At 44.8% G+C, this 25,157-nt stretch overlaps 1 protein-coding gene across 2 annotated transcripts in view; it reads right to left on the bottom strand.

Moving 5' to 3' along the window:
* The window catches only part of PDCD6IP (programmed cell death 6 interacting protein), a 53,691-nt gene extending 28,543 nt beyond the window's left edge, over positions 1-25,148 (bottom strand). Inside the window, exons 1-5 of one of the 2 annotated variants that reach the window (XM_058657146.1) lie at positions 24,734-25,148; positions 9,858-9,912; positions 7,411-7,480; positions 3,653-3,780; positions 783-936 (exon numbers count right to left, since the gene is read on the bottom strand). In XM_058657146.1, the coding sequence (XP_058513129.1) occupies positions 783-936; positions 3,653-3,780; positions 7,411-7,480; positions 9,858-9,912; positions 24,734-24,942 (616 nt within the window). In that variant the 5' untranslated portion in view covers positions 24,943-25,148. The remainder of the gene's footprint in view (positions 1-782; positions 937-3,652; positions 3,781-7,410; positions 7,481-9,857; positions 9,913-24,733) is intronic. The other variant, XM_058657147.1, reaches the window with a different exon arrangement.
* Between the last annotated feature and the right edge of the window lie 9 nt (positions 25,149-25,157).

Raw genomic sequence — 25,157 nt, 5'->3', positions numbered from 1 at the left:
AAATGTGAGGTGATACAAACTGTACCTCAATATGAGCTTCTTATTTAAAAGAACAATCTACATCAACTCTCCTCTTCAACCCAATGACCTCCCTTTTCTCAATCTTTCTGCACTCGGCACATATTCCAGTCTCTCATACGAGCTAACGCGCCTCCTAAGAACTGTCGTTCTGTTCTCCTTCACAGGGCTAGGAACTCTAAGAGCCTGGCTTCTCCCCGTCACTTAGGTCTAGTTTAAACATGCATGTTCTCAAGAAACTCTTCATGACTAGTTAATCTAAAATTAGCATGACTTCCCCTGCAACCCCATCCTATAGGTAGATCACAAGCTACTACACCCTATAATCCTTTCTTATCTTTTCCAGAGCATTTTGCTCTCTCTGGAATTAATTTATCTACATAATTTCTTGCTTGTCATCTCCCCCACACTAACATATTAGCTTCCTAAAAACAGAAGCTTTGTTTATCAGCTAACTCTGTTTATGTAGCAACTAGAACAATGACAGGCATACAGAAGGTACCCAATAAAAGTCTGCTGGAAGTTAAACATATTACAAACATTCATAGATGTTCTTTTAGCATATAGTTATTAAAGACAATAGCTAACTTAATTTCATAACATTTAAAATACAAATTACTGTCTTATATGTACATTCATATCAAAGGTGAAATTGTTCAACCATACATCAAATTCAAAACAGAAAGTTCTAAATTGAATATATTATATTCTAATCATCATCATATCTTTCCAAATGCAATAAAACAGGGATAAATTGAAGTTACCTCTTGTCGCTTTTAAAAAAAATACTTCTTGGGCCTGTGCCAACATAATGACACTGAGGGTCCCAACAGTATCTGGTGATAGGTCCACAGTAGGCTCGCGATTTAAGGCTGATAACACCGTCTCTTTAATATGTAAAAAGGCACCACTAGCAAACTAGAGGAGGAAAGAAAGCTTCTTAAAATCTATAGAAACTCAGCAAAACTTAATTTCCATGCTATGCAAGATCAATCCACAACACCTGAACTACACAGGCAGATTTAACAAAAATTAAAAGTTATGAGAAAAGCCAAGCAAATAGGACAAATTTAATCAGCTCATTTTTAGATCTACTTCCTGAAAATACAAAAATGTGGGCAAGAATAAAACACAATTAAAATAATCTCAGGACTGAAAAGCTCTAGCTTTGGTCCCACACAAATTCATCTTTCAAATAACTGAGCATACTGAGCTTAGGAGAGACTTCAGGGAGCGCACAGACCTAGTCCCCTGAAACAGCACCACCAGGCACTGTAAATGATTTCTCTTTCACTTCAGAGCAGATTTTTTTATGTCAACTATTCAATGTCAAGGCTAATATTAAAATAAATTTGCTTTTATGAAACAAGTGAGACTGGGACAATGGAAGCAGACAGTGAAGGACTAAATGATGTCATGGGAGGGAGCTGTTCGGCATCGTGACAAGGCGGATGAAGCCACCTGCGACAGCAGCATCCCATTGAGTGCCACTTCAAGTCCAACTATTCCACTTCCTGGCCAGCTCTCTGCTAACAGCCTGTGGCCAGCCTAGGAGGCTGAGCCCTTGCCATCCACACAGGAAAACTGGATGAAGCTTTTGACTTCCAGCTTCAGCCTGGCTCAGCCCCGGCTATCACAGTGACTTGGTGAGTGAACCAATGAATGGAAGATTCATCTACTCTTTAACTCTTTCAAACAAATAAATGACCCTTTAGGTGACAAAATATTACATATATATATATATGTATAACATATATAATATATGTATATATACACACACATACATATGTCACACATGACACAGGCAGGCTACAGAGAGAGAACTGAAAGCTAACTACATTACAATGAAGACCACATTTTATGCAGTAGTGAAATATTATATCCCAAGAGACAGAAGCTGGAGTCTTCATTCACAGCTGAGTCGTGGGAGGTCTGGGGAGGTTAAGGCACTGGCCCCAGGACACAGTGTCCAGGCAACAGGCAGGCTAGGCCAGGAGCTGGGTGTGACATCACCAATGCTCTGCTCCTTGCGGTGACTTGTTGTGAACGCTCACAAAATGCAATGTTCTCTCAACAACAGGCGGTGACTTCTAAGGCCCCATACGACAATTAACTGAGTTACAGTTAATAGAAAGCTAAATAATATCTCTTTTACATTTAAAAGTATTTGCAATTTATGGCTTCAAAAAATAGTATCTTCATTATGTCACCTATGCTCATTCAAAACTATAAGCTACATTTTGGACACGTTGTTTTAAGATGTATTTATTTTTATTTCAAAGTCAGAGTTACATAGAGAGGGAGAGACAGACAGACAGAGAGAGAGAGACAGACACAGAGAGAGAGAGACAGGGAGACATTCCATCCACTGGTTTATTCTCCAGATAGCACAATGACCAGAGCTGAGTTGACCTGAAGCCAGGAGCTTCTTCTGGGTCTCCCACATGGGGGCAGGGGTTTAAGAACTTGGGCCAACCTCCATTGCTTTCCAAGCTCATTAGCAGGGAGCTAGACTGGAAGTAGAACAGCTAGGACTCAAACAGGTGCCCATATGGCATGCTGCTGCTGCAGATGGCAGATTAGCCTGAAACGCCACCACACCATCCCCAAGAGCACACTGTCTGATAAAGGAAGGTACACTTCCATTTCACTTTGCAAAAGACAGCATTCTTTGCTTGTCCCCTCAACTTAAAACAATGGGAAAAGCCAGGCTCAAGTTCTGAAAAGATCAAATTCCACAGGAGACAGAAGGACAATCTGGAATACAATGAAATTCAGAATCACACCACCTGAAACCCAAATGGACGACTTTATTAACACCTCTGACTTTTACATTCCCCATGGCAGTGAATGACATTAAGTAACATGAATCACAACATTTACAAGACAGTCAAATAAGGTACATAAAAACACTTTGCAAATTATAAAGTAATATAACATATGAAAACACAATTATACATAGCATCACTTAACAATATCATTTGTTTTGTAAATGAATCTTTAAAAGCTGAGTAAATAATAAATTATCACAGAGTAACATGCCACGTTAGTAATGATTAGTATCTGAAACAGATCTGGCCAATTTACGATGACACGTCTGAACACTTTGAAATGTGACCGCTGCACAGGTCTAAGAGTTAAACCCAATTCTTGTGACACCAGTGAAAATTTAAGTATATCTCACTTTAAGAAAACATTAACACAAGCACAGACTTTTGTAGATGAGCTAATCTATTTGAAAGGGATTACCCAAAATGTATGAGACGTCTCACACATCTTACCCACTTTGATCAACATTTACAGAGCCTCTGTTATGTGCCAGGCACTGTGCTAGGTGCTGGATTTACAACAGACCTGGTCTACTGGTAGTTTGTCTCAGGGCTTCAACAGCAAGAATTCACTTTTCAAAGTACACTGTTTTTCTTTCTTTCTTTCTTTCTTTTTTTTTTTTTTGAGTTAAACTTTGGCTTTATTTAAACTTGGGCATTTTCAGGTAAAGATTGAGTTGCTGAAAATAGCACTCTTTTTTTTTTTTTTTCAAGAAAACATCTGTTGTGTAAACCTGAATATAAATTATTTTCAATATCATCCCGCGTGGTGCTGCCCATGATGCAGTAACTGCTTGTCTGCATACCTGATAATGCTTAGCAGCGATTTTCAGTCCTTCGTCATTATCCAGGTTCTGCTCTGCGGCAATCTGGCTAGCTAAGGCCGCACAATTGAACAACACACAGCTCTTTTCATATCCTAAGCTTGCAAGAGCTGTAAAAAAAATTGAGAAGGAAAAATTAATCAGATTATTTTTTTCTAAAGAAAATGAATATTTCAAAGAGAAATACTATGACCTCTGTCCCATTGGTCCTCACACAAACAAGCCTGCAGCCCTGTCCTCTCACCAGCGCACGCTCCCGAGTTCTGGGCTTTCCTTCCAGCCATTCATTTCCACAACAGTCCCATGACCTAAAGTTTAAAAGTTGGCTGCATTATTCTCTCTTCTTCTACATTTTTCTAACAGTCATTATCAAGTCTTCTCCTGCTTAATTTCTTCAATTCAGATAAATTTTCTATTTTTTCTATCATCTCTCAAAGTTGCGTGCTCCTACCACATTTAAAACAGTTTGTTACAACAAAACTAGGTTAGTGCAAGCACTTCCCAGTTGGCCTTCCATGCTTCACTCGCTCAGGCCAAGGTGACCCTCAGAGAACTAGAAGATCACTTGGGCTAAAACGCAACCCTGAACCCGAAGAATCTGTATACCTCACACCCATTCAGACAGCGACTATTAAAGTAAATCGGCAGAAAATAGCAAATGTTCATGCAGATGTCAGAGATATCAGAGTCCCTGTGCCCTGTCAACCACAATGCAAATTCCTACAGACATTGTGAAAATTTGAAAACAGAGCCATCATATGACTCAGCAATCCCATTGCTAGACATAAACCCTGAAGAATACAAAGCAGACCTTGGAAAGGATACGTGCACACCCAATTATCATCCACAAGAGTCAAATGGCGGGAGCATCCCAAGTGATCATCAAGTGCTATAAACGCTTAGTACAATACTGTGCAGCTTTCAGCAAACCACATACATGCTACAATGTGGATGAACTCGGAGGATGGGATAAACACTGACTTCACCTAGACAGTATTCACAATAGTCATTTTCACACAAACAGGGAGTAGAACAGTAGTTACTAGAGAGGGGGAGAGGCATACAGTCATTTGAGATCTGCAAGATGAAATAGTTCTAGACAGTTATTCACAACAATATGCATCAACCAACACTACTGGACTGCATACTTATAAATGCTTAAGATGATCAAATTAACGTTACATGTTTCTTACACAATAGTTTTTAAAAAATAAAGCTTTTGCAAGTTTAAATTAATATAGGTACCTGGAGTAATTAAACTCAGAGACCCAAGGTAGAAGGGTGGCTGCCAAGGACTAGAAAGGGAGGAATATGGAAAGCTAGGGCTTAGCGTGCAGTTTCAGTTTTGCAAGATAATAGCAGGTGCCAGGGGCCAGCATGATGACCTAACAGGTTAAGCTGCCACCTGCGACCCTGGCATCCTGCAGATGCTCCTAAAGCACCTGGAGAAGCAGTGCTGGATGGCAGCAGGGTCCCGACACGCATGTGGGGCATCCTGAGAAGCTCGTGGCTTCAGCCTGGACCCAGCCCTGCTCAGTACTGCCAAGGGACAGCCAACCAGCAATGGAAGCTTGAGCGTGTGCCTTCACTGGCTTGCTCACTCGCTCACTCTCTCTCTCTCTCTCTTCATCCAACAGTGCCTTTCACATATATAAAATAAACCTTAAAAAAAAAGTGCTAAAAATACAGTGGCAATGGTTGCATGATAATGTCCACGTACCAGTGAGCTACACACTTCAAAACAGCATGTGTATTTTATCACAATTAAAAATTAACATTAAAAAAAAAGAATTTTTGACAGCACTTTGTATCTTACAGAACTCAATCATAGAAGAAATCAAGGTCTCTCATGATGTACCAAGCATCAATCACCAGGCAATAAGAAAGAAGGCTCCTTCTGAAGCACCGCACAAACCACCCGGGGGGCAGGACACACCAGAGTTGGGTGCCAGGCCACAGAGCTCAGCCAACAGCCTTTTTTTTTTCTTATTGTTTAAGAAGCCCTCCAAGGGCAAGCTCCCCTCTCAAACGGTTTCCCCTTGCTTACACACCAGCTCTAGCTCCTCACGCTAAAGGGAAGTAAACATTCACACCAGCTAGTCTAGCCTATCTTTTCATACATGAGAAAAAGAACTTTATAGCTATTCATATGTGAGAGAAGGGACATCTCCACTGTGGCATGGCAAGTCAAGCTGCAACCTCCAGCACAGACATCTCATATGAGTGAGTTCAAGTCCCAAATGCTCCACTTGTGATCAAGCTCCCTGCCAGTGGCCAGGAGGATGGTCCAAGTCTGTGGGCTCCTGCATGCACACAGGAGAGAGATCTGGAACAAGATCCTGGCTCCTGGCTTCAGAATGGTTCAGCTCGGGCCATCGTGGCCTTCTGGAGAGTGAATCAGTAGACCAGCAGACAAAGGACTTTTCTGTCCCAGTCTGCTCTCTTTCTAACTCTGCCTTTCAAATAAGTAATAAATCTTTTATTTATTTTTATAAGGAGAAAAGTACAAACCCACAAGGCCAGATCTTTAACTCTGCACCATCTCCTTTCCAATATCTTCATCCTCATTCCAAGGCCATGGTTTCCAAGCAGTAATGATAATTATAATCATGACATACATATGTACTATTTACAATATAAACTATGTAACACTCCAAAATATTTCCATTTCCTCACCTAGATGTAAGTGTATTTCTCATGTCCACTTCACATTTAAACAAAATATAATATCTATTTCCATAATGAAAAGAACATATCAATACATTTTGTAAAGAATGTATACTGTACTACAGTAAATCTTATACAATACAACATGAAGTGTACACAAGAGTGGGCTTGGTGACGCAGGTAAGATGCTGCTCGGAAGTCCCATAACCTAGTTCAGAATACCTGGCAAGCTCCTCATCACAGGCTCTTGAAAACCCACCCACCCAGGAGCAGAGAAAACGGCTCAACGCAGCTGCACCTCGGCCACCCAGCCACCCAGCCACCCAGCCACCCGGCCACCCACCCACCCAGGAGCAGAGAGAACGGTTCAACGCAGCTGCACCTCGGCCACCCACCCAAACAAGATGCTCCGAGTTCCCAGCTAGCGCTCGCTCTCTTTTAAATAACTAACCTTAACTACACATAAACATATCAAGTACATATATGTGACACATCTAACACAGTGTAACATGCTTGAAATTTAATACATAAAGCATATGCTTCTATTTTATATACACCTATATATGTTTTATAGATTAAAATAGGGGTACATAAAACATAGACAAGAGAATTAAGGCACAAAGTCACTTCTTCCAAGCTGACAGAATAAAAGCTTTTTATCCTTCTAACTTCTGGTTATGATATTGTGGCTATAATGTGGTTTTCTTTTTTAACCAGGGAAGAACAAATTCCATCTGCAAGCCTCCCTCAATCATTTCCTATATTCAACAAAGTAAAACTGGCCTTGCTCACCCCTGCTGTCACACACAGGATCACATACAGTCATGACATCTGAGAATGCCCTGACTATTTTCCCAAGCACACTGAACACAACTGTCTCACCCATTTTTATAACTAGGACAGTGCCTGGCAGGGCATAAGCTCTCCACAATTCACATGAAAAGTTGAAGTGAAAAAGAAAACGAGATGTCAAACAATGATACTAATAATTTACAGGAAGTTTTTAAATTAAAAACCAAGAATATAAATGTTTTAACTAGACTCGTTAAAGTTTTATTTAAAAAATTACATACCCAATTTTACAGAACCTCCAAAAAGTGAACCTTTATCAAAAGCATCCTTCCAGGTAAATGTCAAGCAAATCTGAAGAAAACAAAAGAACACATAAAACTGTTACCTTTCCAGATTTCATTAAGTCTCTCTGTTAAAAAAAAAAAAAAAAAAAAAAAATTATCTTATTTTTTTGGAAAGTCAGATTTACAGAAAACAGGAAAGACAGAAAGATCTTCCATCTGCTGGTTCACTCCCCAAGTGGCCACAATGGCCAGAACTTTGGCCCAATCCAAAACCAGAAGTCAGGAGCCAGGAGCTCTTCCAGATCTCCCTCACAGGTGTAGGGTCCCATGGCTTTGGGCTGTCCTCGACTACTTTCCCAGGCCACAAGCAGGGAGCTGGATGGGAAGTGGAGAAGCCAAGAAATGAATCAGCGCCCATATGGGACTCTGGTGGTTGCAAGGCAAAGATTTAGCCACAAGGCTATAATGCTGGGTCCTAATTAAGTCTCTTTTAAGGAAAATACATCAAGAAAATCAGGACAAAAGCTCAGTCTGTCTAACCATTATCTCCTCTAAATAATTAACTGCTTTACCTTGTCTTCTCCTGGATAATTTTTTTTTTTTAACAGAAGCATCAGGCACTGCTGTGCAGCAGCTTACACTACCATCTGGGAAACGGATATTCCACCGGAGTGCAGGATCGGATCCCAACTACTGTGCTTCGGATCCGGCTTCCTGCGGATGCATCCGAAAGGTGACAGATGATGGCTTAAATACTTGGGCCCCTAGCTTCAGCTTGGCCCAAGGCCGCCCACTGAGGACATTTGGGGAGTGAACCAGCAACAGAAAATGGTGTGTGCACACATGCTCTGTTGCTCTCTCCTTCTCTCACTCTATCACTCTGAATTCCAAATAGATTAAATTAAAAAATAAATACAAGCATTAGGATATTTCAAATTGTCATTCCCCACCAGTAGTCATAACTAATATCTTCCCTATATTTATAGACTTCAACAGAACAAGCACTTAATACGAGTTGGCAAATAAGCACCACAGATTTCCCAGAAGATAGAACAAAAAATAATCATCCCATGACATTAAAAGTAGGAGAATGGCTACTTTGGAGGAAAGGATAATATTCTATTTCTCAGTCTAGGCGCTGGTCCTACCTGCATATTCACTTGGTAAAAATTAAAACGACACACTATTTGTTTATTTTTCTGCATTATACATACATTAAAATTTTACTTTTTAAAAAACTGTATCTTTGTTTTTAAATGAGTATACCACATATAAAGTTTTAAAATAAATTACCCTGGGCCCAGCGGCGTGGCCTAGCGGCTAAAGTCCTCGCCTTGAAAGCCCCGGGATCCCATATGGGCGCTGGTTCTAATCCCGGCAGCTCCACTTCCCATCCAGCTCCTGCTTGTGGCCTGGGAAAGCAGTTCAGGATGGCCCAATACACTGGGACCCTGCACCCGTGTGGGAGACCCGGAAGAGGTTCCAGGTTCCCGGCATCAGATCGGCGCGCATCGGCCCGTTGCAGCTCACTTGGGGAGTGAATCATCGGACGGAAGATCTTCCTCTCTGTCTCTCCTCCTCTGTGTATATCTGACTGTAATAAAATGAATAAATCTTTAAAAAAAATAAAATAAAATAAATTACCCTGATTTAAATTATTTATGATAATCCAATATATAATTTTCAAAAATCCTGGATTAGCAGAAGCTTCAAACATGCAAAAAAAAAAAAAAGGTAGAGCGAACACGCTTACGAACTGCTGCACACCCCGTCAGCTGCTCCGGCTTTTCATCTTTCTATGCCCCACTGATACCCCATGTAATTATTCCCTGGAGTATTTTAAAGCAAATCTCAATAGTCATTTCACCTATTAAAAAAGCTCTGTACATTAATATTCAGATTACTTCTGTCATTAAATGACACATTAAATAAACTAAGCAAAAACTTGCATCAAATTCCCAAATAAAACCATAAAAATTAGCTGCATTTTCAACACCTTGTCTCTAGGATAAAATGAAGCTGACTTCTTGTGTATAAAAGTTTAACTGTACAAACACCTGCAACTTGTACATAAGTATGATCTTTGCATTTAAACTCAAGAGTAATGCTTGCTGAATCACAGTTGATTCTGCAGAAGTCAAGGGAAGGACATGGCAGATGACATTAATCAATGAGAGAGTCCCTTTAACACACGATGCAGCCCAGATTGCTGCAACATCCCCAGAAACAGCTGAGACCTCACAGACACAGAACCCCAGGAGACTCTTCCTTGAGATGTTAGTCACGTCAGATGGAGCCCAAAGTTTCTAATTCACACAAAAAACACCTCACAAAAACCTACAGTGAAAAGGCTTCGCCTACTGCAATAAAATGCTACAGTGACTGCAAGGACAACGGGTAACTTATCATTACAGAAAACTTTAGAAACAAAATTAGCTACTTACCTGATTCTCAGAAAATGGGAATTTGGGTTCAATGGAACAAATCTGATCATAATATCTAAAAAAAAAAACAAAAACAAAATAAATAACTACCAGAGCTAAGTATTATATAAGTTCATGTCAAGACAATTGGCTTATGAATATACAAATTATTCAGAGTGGTCCATAAATCAAATTCAATCAGATGTTTTGAGGCTAATATCTTTCACTATATAATTCAATATTTCAATATTTAAGACACAAAATAAATTGGAAAAAAAAAAAAAAACCCGTGGCCTCCAGCTCCTGACCCACGCCTTTGACTGATCAGGCCACACTTCCTCCAGCCCAAACTTGCAGTTTCTCTGCTAGCTTTTTATGATTTACGTCAAACTGCCTGCCAGAGATGAACTCAGTTAAGGGTGCAGCAAGAAGGTAAGGCAGATCACAAAGAAAGAACTCAATTATCACCTCAATTCTGAAATCTTGTAATGTTCACTTATTAATTTTCATGGACTTGAAAGGCAAAGCAAATCAAAGGACTGCATTTTCCATAGGCCAGCTTCAAGCAATGTGATACTCTGCTTAACACAGCCCACTGTCTTCTCAAAAGGAACACGCGAGGCCTATCACAGGCCAGTCACAGGCCAGCCCAGGATGCAAGCCAAGCATGCCTGTTCAACTCACCACCCTTAAGCTCTCAGGGCCAACTCCCTTGCTCTGAGCATAACAAAAGCACCCAGTGGCAGTGCTCAGCTTGCTGCAAGTCGGTAAACAGACCCAAGTTTGTGGATAGGGAATACTCTTAAACCAATATCTGCTCAGGAGATCAACTTACTTCTTCTTTTTTTTTTAAGATTTATTATTATTGGAAAGCCGGATACACAGAGAGGATGAGAGACAGAGAGGAAGATCTTCCATCCAATGTTTCACTCCCCAAGTGAGCCGCAATGGCCGGTGCGCGCCAGTCTGGTGCAGGGAACCGGAACCTCCTCCGGGTCTCCCACACAGGTGCAGGGTCCCAATGCTCTGGGCCATCCTCAACTGCTTTCCCAGGCCACAAGCAGGGAGCTGGATGAGAAGTGGAGCTGCCGGGATTAGAACCGGCGCCCATATGGGATCCCGGGGCTTTCAAGGCGAGGACTTTAGCTGCTAGGCTATGCCGCCGGGCCCGATCAACTTACTTCTTATAGTGCTATTTCCTATTAAGATAAATCCCCTGGACAAATTAGCATCCTCAGTAAACTGCTAATTAGAAACAAGTTGACCAACTTCCAAATTTGCTATAGGAGGGATCATTTCTGTTCATTACCACTGCCACAGCTCAAAGCTCACACAACTCTCCTCTTTCGGGTAGCCTAATCCAGGTTTCCAAGCCAATCGCCTCATCTCTGTTCTCATTCTTGGCACTCTTTCTCCACACAGCCTCCAAAAGGATCATGGGACACTAAACCAATGTTTCCCCCTCACCAAGTAGAAAGGCCAAACTTAACCATTTTTTTAAAGATTTATTTATTTATTTGGAAGGCAAACTGTATGTGTCAGAGAGAGAGCAAGATCTTCCATCTGTTAATTCACCCCCTACATGGCCTCCATGGCTGGGGGTGGGCCAAGCTGAAGCCGGAAGCCTGGAACCCCATCTTCCGCTGCTTTCTCGCAATGCCAGAAGAGGAGCAGCACACACACAGGGGAGGTGACTTAACCCTGCGAGGTGCGAATCCAGCCCCTCACTGGTCCCTCACAGGCCCCTCACTGACCCTCACTGACCCTCCTGCTCACTGATGCAATCCCTCCAATGGCTATTTCTGAGGAGAAATTTCCAGAGCGGAAGCAAGCGGGTGGAGGAGCAACATTTCTGAAACAAACCTTTTTTTCAGCTAGAATGCCCATGAATTTGGTTATAAACAGAAGAATTGAGTAGTTAATATACTAAGATCACAATAGCATGCATCTGTCAGAGAAAAATAAACCAGAGTTGAAGGTACTGGTGTGAAATCATTTTTTTCAGTATAGTGGATAAACAAAAGAGGTATATGTAAAGAAGTTCCTCACATATTTTGTAAATATAAATGATGAAAGGAGCTAAAAGTGCTACCCTACCTCACAGCAGCAACAAGCACACCTAGTGTCCCTCTAACGAACTGAATGATAAAAAAAAATACAAATTGTATTTCTCAACATAAGTTCAATACACTTAATAGGTTGATATGTCAGTTAGTCCATCCCTAAAGAAGCGAGGATTCTGGGAATTCAGTCATGTCAGCACAGCCTTGCGCATTATTAACTGAAGAAAATCGAGCCCCCGTTAAACACTTGTTAAGGTTAGGAAACAAAAGGAAGTCAAAAAGAGCCAAACTACAACTGTAAGGTGGATGCCTAATGATCTCCCGTCGAAACATTTGCAAAATTACCCTTGCTTGGTGAACATACTAAGCATGGTCGCAGTACAGTGACTCTGTGTGTGTGTGTGTATGAAGGGCACTTATATGAGTTACAGAGGAAGAGGGAGACACACAGAGCCATCTTCTACCCAATGCATCACTCCCCAAATGGCCACAATAACCAGGGCCAAACCAGGCCAAAGCTAGAGCTTCCCCAGGTCTCCCACATGGGTGGCAGGTGGCAAGGGTCCACACACTTGGACCAATGTCAGCCACTCTTTCCAAGCCATCAGCAGATAGCTGGACTGGAAGTGGGACAGCCGGGGCATGAACCAGAGTCCTATGCCAGCCACCTCCAGGCATTGTTCTGCTAAAACTTTGCCTAACTATCTCAAAACTATATTCTAATAACAATTATTCGTATTTAACCTCTCCCCACCCCAGTCACAAATTGAAAAAGCAAAATATTTTCAGTAATTAAAGTAACTCTTGGGGCTGCACGGGCTAAGGCACTGCATAGCCAGCAACCTATACTGGAGTGCTGGTTCGGTGTGAGTCCCAGCTGCTCCACTTGCGATCCAACTCCCATCTGAAGCCCTAGAAAAAGCAGAAGATGGCCCAAGTGTTTGGGTCTCTGCCAATCGCATAGGAGACCCAGAGGAAGTGCCTCCCTGCGGCCTGGCCTGCCCCATGCTGGCCCCAAAATTAACTGGAGAATGAACCAGCGAGATACAAGATTTCTCTCTCCCTTTCAAAATGAAAAATGTTTTAAAGACTCCGAAGACTTGAATTCCATGACAGCACAGGCTGGGTCTCCACGCGCATTGTTTTGTTGCGAGCTCCAAGCACATGAATCCATATAAAGCAAAGCCTTCAAAAAGTATCTTCCTTTTCCTAGCTCTGAAAAGTAAAACTTACGATTTTCAGCTTTGAAACTGAACAGGAGATAGCCCAAAACGAGCCAGCTGGGAGGGAACAGCAAGTGCCAACGGCCTGAGTTAACAGTGTGTCTAAGGGTATCTGGTAACGAGGCTGATACCACTACGAAGCAGGGACTGAAGACGTCTTGGCTTTGCTGGGGAAGGCACAATCAAGGGGAGCATGCAAATTCATAAACATCCCTGCACCCCTTCGGACTGGGTGAACACACTAGGCACACAGCGTTTCCACTGCTGATGTTGTCCATGCAAACAGTGCCCTGTCTGCTGGAGAGTAGCCCTGGCAGGGCTGGGGGCAGAAGGGCCAACAGTCGCCCTCACCCTCTGTTTCAGTGACTTTCGAATCCCAGCACACCTTTCTCTCTGCTGACACAGCCCTTCAGCCTGGGCACCTGGCACTGATGTCCACGGATCACCAATTCCACCATTCAATGCCAAGTCATTGTGAGCAGAATACTCCATTGTGCCAGTGGCACCAGGGCAGGCCAAGCCAAGAGTGAGGCATGGCCACTGGCCAGGAGACAGGTGTTGAAGAACAGTGGAGGAGAGAGGAACACTCCAGGCAGGCCTCCAAGACTGAGGGGCTAAATGCGGGAATAGCCAGAGACAATAAATACAGTGTACGCACCTCGGGCCTTACTTCGTCCAGCCCTGCTACGGAATAAGCAGGTAAAAAGTAGTAGGAAACGTGCTTACTTGCTCTACAAATGAATCGAAAAAAGAATGACTAAAAAGAATAAATATTTTGTCATACTCATTCTCTTCACTCCAGAGCTTTTGAGGCCGTTGAACTTGAACTTGTATGAGGAAACAGTAAGTTTATATGCTATACTTAAATGACTAAAAACCATATGATGCATTCCTTGGCCAGTTTAGGACCGAATATGGAAGCTGAAATCAAAGTACAATACAAGGGCAGGCACTGGAGGTCAGCAACAACGAGTATGGATCAAACCTCAACAAATGCTTTAAAAAGACAGTGGCCACGGCGTGAGCTGCTTTTTCAGTGTAAGTCTGCCATACGCCACCCTCCATGGTCCAGCCTACACCTCAGCTCACAGAGAAGGGGAATCTGCCGCACCACCTGTCATGTCCATCGGCAGGCTCTAGTCCAGGATACATCTCCAACAAAAGCAGAGGGGGCAGGATTCCCACAGAGCCTGCTAGGCCAGGGTCAGGGGACAGGAAGGTACCTCAGGGGAACACTACACTGAAAAGCAGTATATTCATGAATTTTACTTTAGAACTAAGAGTACGTGTTTTTGAAAGCTTTACTTATCTGAAACCAGAGAGACATAGCTCTTCTATCAGCTGGTTCACTCCCCAAACGGCCATAACAGCCAGGGCCAGCCAAGCTAAAGCCAGCAGCCAGAACACCATCCAGGTACTAGAGTCACCAACTACTACCATTTCCATGGCACGTAAGGAGGGAGCTAGATGGGACGTGGAGCAGTCAGAAGCCAATTCAGCACTCAGCACCTGTGTGTGTGTGTGTGTGTGTGTGTGTGTGTGAACTATAGAAAAAATTAATGCCTCAGCGGGCTCAGCCCAGACATCCAAATGAGGCATCCAATCCCAACTCAGGCTCCAAGTTATGCAATCTCTCCACACTCCGCCTAAAGTAAGGATAACATCCTCTCTAAGGTTAAGACACAAAAGATACAATATATATTAAATGCTTGGAATAGTACTAGAAAACAATTCATCTGTGGGAGCTACAGCTTATTTTGCAACTATGTAGAAGTATTTTCCACATGCTGTCCAGTACTTAACAAAATCACTTTACAGTAAATAACACAACTCCTTTTTAAATCTCACGGGGGAATGGGCATTTGGCAGAGCAGTTCAGATGCCACTGCGGACACCAGAATTCCATACCAGAGTGCCTGGCTGTAAATCTCCAATTCCAATCCTTAGCTTCCCGCTAAGGCACACTCGGGGTCAAGCAGGTGGCTTCCCAGATGACTGCCCGGCCCCTGGCTGCTGCAGTCTGGGTAGGCTCCTGCAGACATTCAGGAAGTGAACCTTTGGGATGCAAATGGATCTCAGTCTAGCTGCTGCAGTCTGGGTAGGCTCCTGCAGACATTCAGGAAGTGAACCTTTGGGATGCAAATGGATCTCAGTCTATCTCCGCCCTCAAAGGGAAGCAGGGCAGGAGAAGAAGGGCCAGGGGAGAAAAGCAAAACAGTAAGAGCTCTCACAAGGGCGAAAAAACTCTCTAGGAATTCCAGTTTTAAGTTTGAAGAAAAACATATAGATTACTAACAATCAATCCACGTTAGCCAAAGTAACACTACCAAATTACATAACCTCCCTCATACACAACTCGAGACTACCAACCAGAAGCAGAAACACGGCAATCAGGGCAGGCCGGCCAGACACGCCAGCCAAGACTCACACCTCCTTCCTGAACCTGACTTTCCTACTTCCATCTGCACCCAATTTGTCATAATAAAATTATTAATGAATCACTACATACAGTAGAAAGTAACTAATCAGGGAGTCGAGGAATTAGGACCTTCATTAGCAAAATTCGGCCACAAAGCTGGCTGGGCAGGCTCCAAGCTCTGCACACACACCACAGGAGACTTCTTTTTATGGCTACACAGAAGGATGAGAGAGACCAAACAGACATCTTACTAAATATGAGACAGACCAAAACACTGAAAAATAAATCAGACTTTAAAACTTCCTTTAAATTTTTATGTTTATTCATCCATGCAGAACAAAATTACTGAGCCAAACTAAAAGCTGCCAACAACATGCATTCCCTGAGACCAGGGACCACACAGAACACTTCCTGACATCCTGGGAACTGGCGCCTGCTGTAGTGTGTGCCCACAAAGACTCCCCGCTAGTATTTGATTAACAAATTGCAGCACCATCATTAGTACTAATATTATCTCAGTCGCCTCACCCCTAAACCAACAATCAGGACACAAACAACAGCTGTCAAGGAAAACGGAACAGCAATATTTTCTTTCCTGGTATGTAAAACATTAGTGCTTAGAAAATAGTTCAAAAATTATAACAGTTTCATTAATTTTATTTCACTGGTATAATACAATTAAATATCAACATAAAAAAGGATGAGACAAGTCTGTCCAGATATTGTACAAAACCTAAAGAAAATAAAACAGGATCCAGATTATTTAACACAAAGAATATTATACGTATCAAAACCAGCAGCAACCAATGAAGACTAAAAAAAACAGGTATAAAATAGGTGAATTAGAAAAAACGTAAACTAATCACTAAATACAAAAAGCTATAGAACAAAGAAAAATACAGGCTTTTTTTCAACTGATGTTTACATAGTTGAGAAGGACATATGCCCACGAAGACAACCGATTAGGGTGGGAAGGGCCAAGGAAGGGGGGAAAGTGGATGAAACATTGTTTCCAATTTTCTTTCTCTTCTTCATGTATCTGAAGGAAAGCGAGAGGAGGGAAGAAGCTCCACCCAGCAGCCTAACTCCATGAGCAGCCAGGAATGGGGGACAGCCACCAGTGTCATCCCAGTGTCCCCATCTTCCGAGGGTACTGCTCAAGTGCTTTCAACAGGTCTGAGATTCTAGTGATTTCGTTGCTCCAAGGCTGAGCCAATCCTGCCAAGGTCCACTGGCTGACATAGTCTACCTCAGAGTCCCCATTTGCCCAGATACTTCCTGTCAAAGCTTGGCTAGGAGAGCTGTCCAATTCGCTCTGCCCTCCATCCTCTGCCACAGTACCACACGTCCTCTGCAGGCCTCAACAACCTGTCGTGTCCCCGATGTGCATCTGGGCATGCCACCCACTGCACCGGCTTCAGCAACCAAGAAGGCGCAGTTCTGACACAGGCATTCCGCACTCAGACCACAGATCCTGTGATTTCCCCAGTGCCCACCAGGCCCACCCCGAGCCTTGGCTCCTACGCGTGTCGGTATGTGCCGCAGCCTGCCACAGTCTGTCCCACATCTCATTCAGCTTTCGTAAGCACCCATGGCTGCTGCAGCCTAGCTCTGCCCAACCAACCCTCTGTGCAGCCCACACTTCTATGCTGGCAGGTGCCACTGCCTATTCAGCCAAGCCTCTCCCAGCCCTGCTTCTCATGCTCACCAGTGGGAGCTGTAGCCCATCAGAGGGGTCAGGCTTGGTTTTTTAGAAGGAGAAAAGATGACTACAAACTTTAGCCTATCTTAATTGGGGGGGAAGCATTCAGCTCTGATTCACAATATTAGAGAGAAAAACTGTAAATACAGATTATGAGGAAACTACATGTTGTAAGAACTTCTGTGTCACAAGAAGACCCCATAAATTACAAGATTCAAGAAACATACTAGGTCTTTTCCACATACACACTGGATAAAAAACAACAACTCCAATAATAACTCCCACAAATTAGTAAAGAAAAATAAATCTGGACCCAGCACAGTAGCATAGCAGCTTAAGTCTTTGCCTTGCACACTCCAGGATCCCATGTGGGCACCGGTTCTAATCCCAACAGCTCTACTTCCCATCCAGCTCCCTGCTTGTGGCGTGGGAAAGCAGTCGAGGATGGCCCAAAGCCTTGGAACACTATACCCGTGTGGGAGACCAGAAGAGGCTCCTGGCTCCTAGCTTCAGATCAGCATAGCTCCAGCTGTTACAACTGCTTGGGGAGTGAACCAGCGGATGGAAGATGTTCCTCTCTGTCTCATCACAACATGTTCCTCATTGTCTCTGTTTATCTGACTTTCCAATTACAAAAAGGGGGGAAGGCAATCCAGCTGCCAATTGTTTAAAAAAGAAAGAAAGAACAAGCAATCTGTCCACAGAGCGCTGGCAGAAGAGGCAGGATCTGCCACGACACCCCTCTTCCCCATGACTAGGTTCACAGTCCTACTTCCGCTTGCAATTCTAGCTTCCTGTTCACCTGCACCCTGGGAGGTGGATGGTGATGGCTCAAGTCCTTGGGTCCCTGTCACAGCAAAGAGGGAGTAAGTTGCTGGGCCCCTCATACCTGTTGCAACCATTTAGACAAGCTGTGTTTGTCTCTTCATCTTTCAGATACATTTTTGGAAAACCTGTTTTTGGTGTAGACATTATCGCACAGAAGGTTAAGCCAAGGCTTGGGGATGTTGACTTGAGCACCAGCTACTCGGCTTCAGATCCAGCTTCCTGTGAAAATGCCTGAGAAGCAAAGCAAGCCTTAAATACCTGAGTCTCTGACCTCCATGCGGGATACCTGAACGCAGTTCCAGGCTTCAGCCTAGCCAAACCCGGGCTGCTGCGGCCACTTTGAGAGTGAATCAGCAGATGGAAGCAAGCACACGCTGGCTTGCTTACTCTTTCTCATGCTCTCTCTCTCTCTCTCTTGCTGTATGTATGTGTGTTTCTGTTTCTCTCTGTCATTCTGCCTTTCAAATAAATAAGTTTCCTTAAAAGAATTGTTAAATTTCTTTTTCTTTGAAAGGCAGAACGACAGAAGAGAAAGGTCTTCTATCCGCTGGTTCCCTCCCTAGCGGGACAAGCCACCAGGGTCTGATTCCAGGCCTTCCTCGTGGGTGACAGGGGGCCAAGAATTCAGGTCATCTACTGTTGCTTCTAAATCAGAAGTGGAGCAGCCAGGACACAAACTGGCAACCGCAGGGGATGCTGGAAAAGCAGGCAGTGCTTTACCCACGACACCCAGTCCCTGCCGGTCCCTGCCACCAAGTCTCGAAGAATAAAAGTCCTGTAAGTTGGCACACTGTTCATTTGGGATCTACTACACAGAGCTAAATCTCACCCTGTCACAAACATCACATTCAAAACAGATGCAGCCAGGGCATGCATGATCCTTAGGCTCTCCAACTCCCTCCTCTCCAGAACAATCTTCAGACAGCTGACTAGGAAACAGAGCGGAAGCAACAAGAAACCCATCACCACAAAACTAATGAGAAAACATACAGAAAAACAAAACCCACGGGGTTCCCATCCAATCACCATGCTGTTCGCCGTTCACCAAGACACTTACAACCCACTCTCAGTACAAGCCACTTTAGAAAAGATGAGATACCAAGAAAATGAGTTTGGAAGCACTGTTCACATTAATATTAGCATCATAAATGCATATTATAGGAAATTTTAATAGAACACTAACGAGTTAGTAAAAAAGAACGGCACTGCTTAGTGTCCGACATGAAAGCTTAAACGGTCTTTTTCAAGGCTCATTAGTTTAAAAGTTCATTAAGTTAAAAAAGAATTAACACAACATTAAAAAAAAAAAAAAACGAAAAATAAAGATATTCTGCTTGATTTGAATGATACTTCCCAACTCTGATTTCTAAATATGACTTGACCGGATATTGATCCAAGGAGCTTTCATATGTGCCTCCACTGTAACACTTAGTAGGGTGTAGTATACCCAACAGTTTACCAAAAAGGGGGGAAGGATTAAGAAACACAGCTTCCAAGTGACTAGCTCTGTAACTGCTGCACCTGGAACTGCTGACACACTGAGCCCTAGCAAGAGAAAAAGAAGGAGTCCCTGGAGTTCCGAGTTGATGGTGATATCCCACCTGAGCAGCCTCAGCTTCTCAAAGCTAAGAACCAAATGCATGCAACACATTTTTCTCAGAGGGTTCATAAAACCCTAGCTATCCTGTTTTTTTCAAAAAGTACTACTGAACCAAAGTCTGAGTGCTACGCAGTTCTTCACAAAAATCATTTTAAGATTTATTTGTATTTGAAAGGCATATTTTATTGAAAGAGAAAAAGCGACAGAGAGCTCTTCCATGCACTGGTTCACCCAGCAAATGACCACACTGGCCTGAGCTAAGCCAATCCAAAGCCAGCAGCTGCTTTCAGTCCTCTTATGGGTGTAAGGTGCCAAAGACTGTTTTACCAAGCCACAGCAGGAAGCTGGATCAGAAAGGAGAGCAGGGCCCAGTGCAGTAGCCTAGTGGCTATAATCCTCACCCTGCACACACAGGCATCCCATCTGGGCACCAGTTCATGGCCCAGCAGCCCCAATTCCCTTCCAGCTGCTTGTGGCCTGAAAAAGCAGTCGAGGACAGTCCAAAGCCTTGGGACCCTGCACCCAGGTTCAGTATCCTGTAGAGTTTCCTGTGAGAAGTCTCCTAAGAACTTAATTGTCATTACTTTATATGTTGATTGAGTTTTTTTCACATGCACATTTAAAGATCTCCTTATATTTGATTGAAGAGAGCTTGATTATCATGTGTCATGGTGAAAATTGCTTCTGGTCAACTCTGTTGAGAGTTCTGTGCCCCTCTGGTATGTTGCTTCCCAATTCTTTCTCCAGATTATTCCCTTATTATCTCATTAAATTTATTTGTAAACCCAGCTTCTTTTTCTGCACCTTCTGCACCATAACTCTTATGTTTGGCCCTTTAACACGGTCTTTAATTCTTGAATACTTTTTCTTAGTTTAACCAAACTCTGCTTCTAGCTTTTTGCTTGTACCCCCTGGTGACAGGAAATATCTTCCAATTCTGAGATTTTTTTTCTTCTGCTTCATTCAACCTATTTCGGAGGCTTTCCACTGTACTTTTAATTTGCTCCACTGTATTCTTCATTTTTGATATATCAGTTATCATTTGATTCATTTCCTGTGTGACATATTCTGTAAATTCCTTTGAACTCCTGTATTATGTAGTTCTCGTTATTGATACAAAGTTTTGTAGCAGATGTTTTGAATTTTATCTCCCCCATTTTCTCAATGTCTTCCTCAGTTAACTCTGAGGTTTAAAAGGGCTTTTGCTCCTTTGCAAGGGAGTGTTCAGTAATATTCATTGTGCCTTTGTCTCTTTTTTTGCTCTTGGTCATTGTACTTCCGGTTGTCAGATTCTTCTCCTTGGGGCAGGTTTCTAAGCTGTGTCACCCATAGATCTACAACTCAATTTTACTTACTGTATTTGGTACACAGCTCTGTTTCGTCACTTGTGCACTCTTTCCAGTGAGTTCCACGTCTGGGTTCTTATGTTGGACTTCCACCATGGGCTCCATAGCCCCAGGTCCTGACTCACCGCTCTCCACTTTCTGTGATAGCATGCTGAGGCTGCACTGTTGTCCATACAACCTTTCTCCCACTTCCAGCTGGAGACACCAGGTGTCCTATGATAGCTAGGTTGTTGGTGGTGCTGATCTTGCCAGAACCTGTTGGCTGTTAGATCTGAGGGATACACAGACCTATTTTGACCCATACAATGCCAAAGCCGGTATTATTTTCCCTGTGGGACCAGTGCAATGCTCTGAGCTCAGTGAGTTCACTCCCAGCTCAGCTCACTGTTGTCCCTGCAGTCCTAAAGCTTTTGACACACTGTACAAAATGGCGCCTGAGGTACCACTACTAGAGTTCTTGATCTGCTGGCTGTCAGGTCTGAGGGCTACTAGGACCTATCTTGGATGGAACCTGTAGGATGCCACATTGTTGCAGTTCACTGAGCCAGAAATTAGTTCACTTCCAGCTCAGTGCATGCACAGTCCTGTCCCATAGCCTTTGCCTTCCTACACAAAATGGTGCCTGATTCAGCTCTAGGGGGAACTAAGCTGTGAAATCCACCCTGTTCCGCACTGCTCATCAGGGACATGCCGCTCTGTCTCTGCTCCTGGTCAAATCAAACAGACCAGCAGGACGGGCAGTTCTTTGTTTGGGTCCACCTGCTGAGCTCCCAGTGAACTCCCCTTCCCACCTGGTTGCTGGTGGGGTTTCAGCTGTGGCCGCTGGCTGAACGCTGCTGGAATATCTGGTGACTGCAACAGCACACCATCGTGTCCGCTGCCTTCCCGTGTCTGTCAGTCTCCAGATGCCCCTCTGCTGTCGTTCTGTCCTCTCCTATTTCCTGGAATGTGCCCTCTCTGTTTCACACTGGCTAATGTTTCTCTGTATAAACATGTTCTTCCCCTATTCTGCCATCTTGATTCTCACAAATAAATAACTCTTTAAAACTAAAAAAAAGAGGAAGAAGAACAGCAAGCAAGTAAGCAGAGCAGTCAGGACACTAACCAGCAACCAAATGAGACGCTGAACTTGTAGGCAAAGGATCAGCCTGTTTTGCCACTGCACAGGCCCTCACAGAAATTACTTCTAAGAAACAAAAGTTAGCTGCTTCTACAGAATGGCTGTGCAAGTGCCAGGGGCTGACCTTGATCATGACTCCCACATTCTATATCCAAGTGTCTTGGATGGTCTCAGTTCCACCTCCCATTCCAGTATCCTGTTACTATGCACCCTGCCAGGGAGCAAGTGATGGCTCAGCTAATTGGGTCACTGCCTACCATTTAGGACAGCCACACGGAGTTCCCAGCTCCTGTCTTTAGTCTGGTCCAGCCTGAGCCAATCAAGGCATGCACGTGGGAAGTGAAGCAATAGATGCGAGCTCTGTATGTGTTTCTCTCTGCTATCCAAATAAAAACTGTTTAGGGCCCGGCGGCGTGGCCTAGTGGCTAAAGTCCTCGCCTTGAAAGCCCCGGGATCCCATGTGGGCGCCGGTTCTAATCCCGGCAGCTCCACTTCCCATCCAGCTCCCTGCTTGTGGCCTGGGAAGGCAGTCGAGGACGGCCCAAGGATTTGGGACCCTGCACCTGCGTGGGAGACCCGGAAGAAGTTCCAGGTTCCCGGCATCGGATCGGCGCGCACCGGCCCGTTGCAGCTCACTTGGGGAGTGAAACATCGGATGGAAGATCTTCCTATCTGTCTTTCCTCCTCTCTGTATATCTGACTTTGTAATAAAATGAATAAATCTTAAAAAAAAAAACTGTTTAAAAAAATTCCATGTCCACCAGTGTAACAAGCTAATCCTCTGCCTACTGGTGCCAGCATCCCAAATGGGCACTGGATCACGTCCCAGATAGCCCACTTCCCAAGCCAGCTCCCTGCTTGTGGCCTAGGAAAACAATGAAAGATGGCCCAACATTTCGGACCCCTGCACCCACATGAGAGACCTGGAAGACGCACCAGGCTCCCCAGTTTGGACCAGCCCAGTTCTGCCAGCTGCTGCCATTTGCGAGTAAACCAGCCGATGGATGAACGTGTCTCTCTCACCAGATGGAAAATATCTCTCCCCCTCCCTTTTTCTCTCTCTCTCCCTTTCTGTAACTAGGACTTTCAGAGTAAAATCCCATGCTGGGACCGGCGCGGTGGCCCAGCGGCTAAAGTCCTCACCTTGAACCCGCCAGGATCCCACGTGGGCACCAGTTCTAATCCCGGCAGGCCCACTTCCCATCCAGCTCCCTGCTTGTGGCCTGGGAAAGCAGTCAAGGACGGCCCAAACACTTCGGACCCTGCACCCACATGGGAGACCTGGAGGAAGCTCCTGGCTCCTGGCTTCAGACTGGCGCAGTACCAGCCACTGCAGTCACTTGGGGAGTGAATCATTGGACAGAAGAACCTCTCTGTCTCTCTCTTCCTCTCTGTATATCTGACTTTGCAATAAAAACAAAATAAATCTTAAAAAAAAAAATCCCATGCTAAGCATCCTTTAGGCTAAATTCTCAGCGGTAAAATTAACACCAAGAAGTCCTGATTTCTCTGAGCAGTCTATTCAGTATCCCTTCTTACCAACCAAAGCAGAGGCAAGCCATCAGCAAGCCAAACCAACCTTTCCTTGATACAAGAGGAAAACGAAATGTGTTGGGTGACCCAATGAATTACCTAATTTCCCCAACATGCTACATTGTTGCTATTCGGCCCAATCAGAGGTCTCCGTGTATTTTCACTAACAGAACCGAGAAAAGGCAACCTCTCCTGTTAACATTTCAAGTGCTACAGACCTCCTAGCCACCCTGGGGTCGCACCCCTGGCCATGGCTCTCCAGACTTGGACAGAGCTTGGCCAAGAAGGCATCCCGGAGGTGGGAAGAACACACGGATGCCGGATCGCAGCCCCCCCACTGCTACATGTCAGTCCTTCCTCACCTTGACCTAGCTGTACCCCGCGTTCCTGTGCACCTGCTTCTCCTGAGAGACAAGCACCACACAGGGAACTGAGGCAAAAGAAACACGATCGCCACCAAGGGCAGCAGTGGCGGATGACCGTAATAAGGAAACCCTCATTAAATACAGCCTGCGCACAACTGTGAACCAAATTTTAAACAGCCTTACATGGGACATTTTGTCACTCCAGTTTTATTTCAAGTCACTGTATCTCCTCACTTCCGGAAACCTCACAGAATTCTCCTGAACCTGCGAGGGACAGCAAACTGGACATTTGATCCAGTGTCCTCAACCCCACCCCTTACATCCCCCGCAAAGCAACGACACTTAGGAAGCCTAAATGTGACCCAAGAAAAGTCACAAGGCAGTGACTGGGAAACCGCGGATGGGGGCGGGCGGTGGGGGGGAAGATTCTACACACGTCCCATCCCTTCCAAAGAGTGGGAAAGTAGCTCCGAGTGAAACGTGGCCAGCCTGGGGTAGCCGGCCGCCCCGCTCCTGCCCACTGGCCTCCGCAGCAGCCAGCAGGGCAGGGTGGCGGCCGATCGAGCGGCCAGGCCCGCTCCCGCTCCCCAGGAAGGAATGCGGACCACACCTCCGCGCCGGGCCAGGCCCGGGTGGGGCCGGCCAGGCTCGGCCCCGGCCCCGCGGCCCCCTTGGACCCGGGGACCCCCCGCGCCCACCTCAGCAGCGTCTCCAGCGCGCCCTCGTGCTTGTCCAGCGGGCGGCCGAGCGCGGCCCGCCGCAGTTTGCTCAGCTCCTCGGCCGCGCGGCAGTACTGGGCCTGCTCGTCCCCGCCGCTCGGGTAGGTCTGCTGGATGAACTTGACCAGCGGCTTGGCCAGGTCCACCTCCGAGGTCTTTTTCAGCTGTACTGAGATGAACGTCGCCATGATGAGCGCCTCTTGGCCGCCGTTCGAGCTTCCCCCTCCACCACGCACACGCACGCACGCACACACACACACACACACACACACACACGGCGGGACGGAAGAGGAAGGACTGAAGCACGCGCGGGCGACGGGCACCGGGCGGCGGACAGCCGGACGGACCGGCTGACGGACGCGCTGTCGGTCTGTGCGCTCGGGGTCCGGCTACTTCCGGGAGC

Source organism: Ochotona princeps, chromosome 30 (genome assembly GCF_030435755.1).
Source record: "Ochotona princeps isolate mOchPri1 chromosome 30, mOchPri1.hap1, whole genome shotgun sequence".
NCBI classification, from domain to species: domain Eukaryota; kingdom Metazoa; phylum Chordata; class Mammalia; order Lagomorpha; family Ochotonidae; genus Ochotona; species Ochotona princeps.
This window is presented reverse-complemented; position numbering and strand designations above follow the sequence as displayed.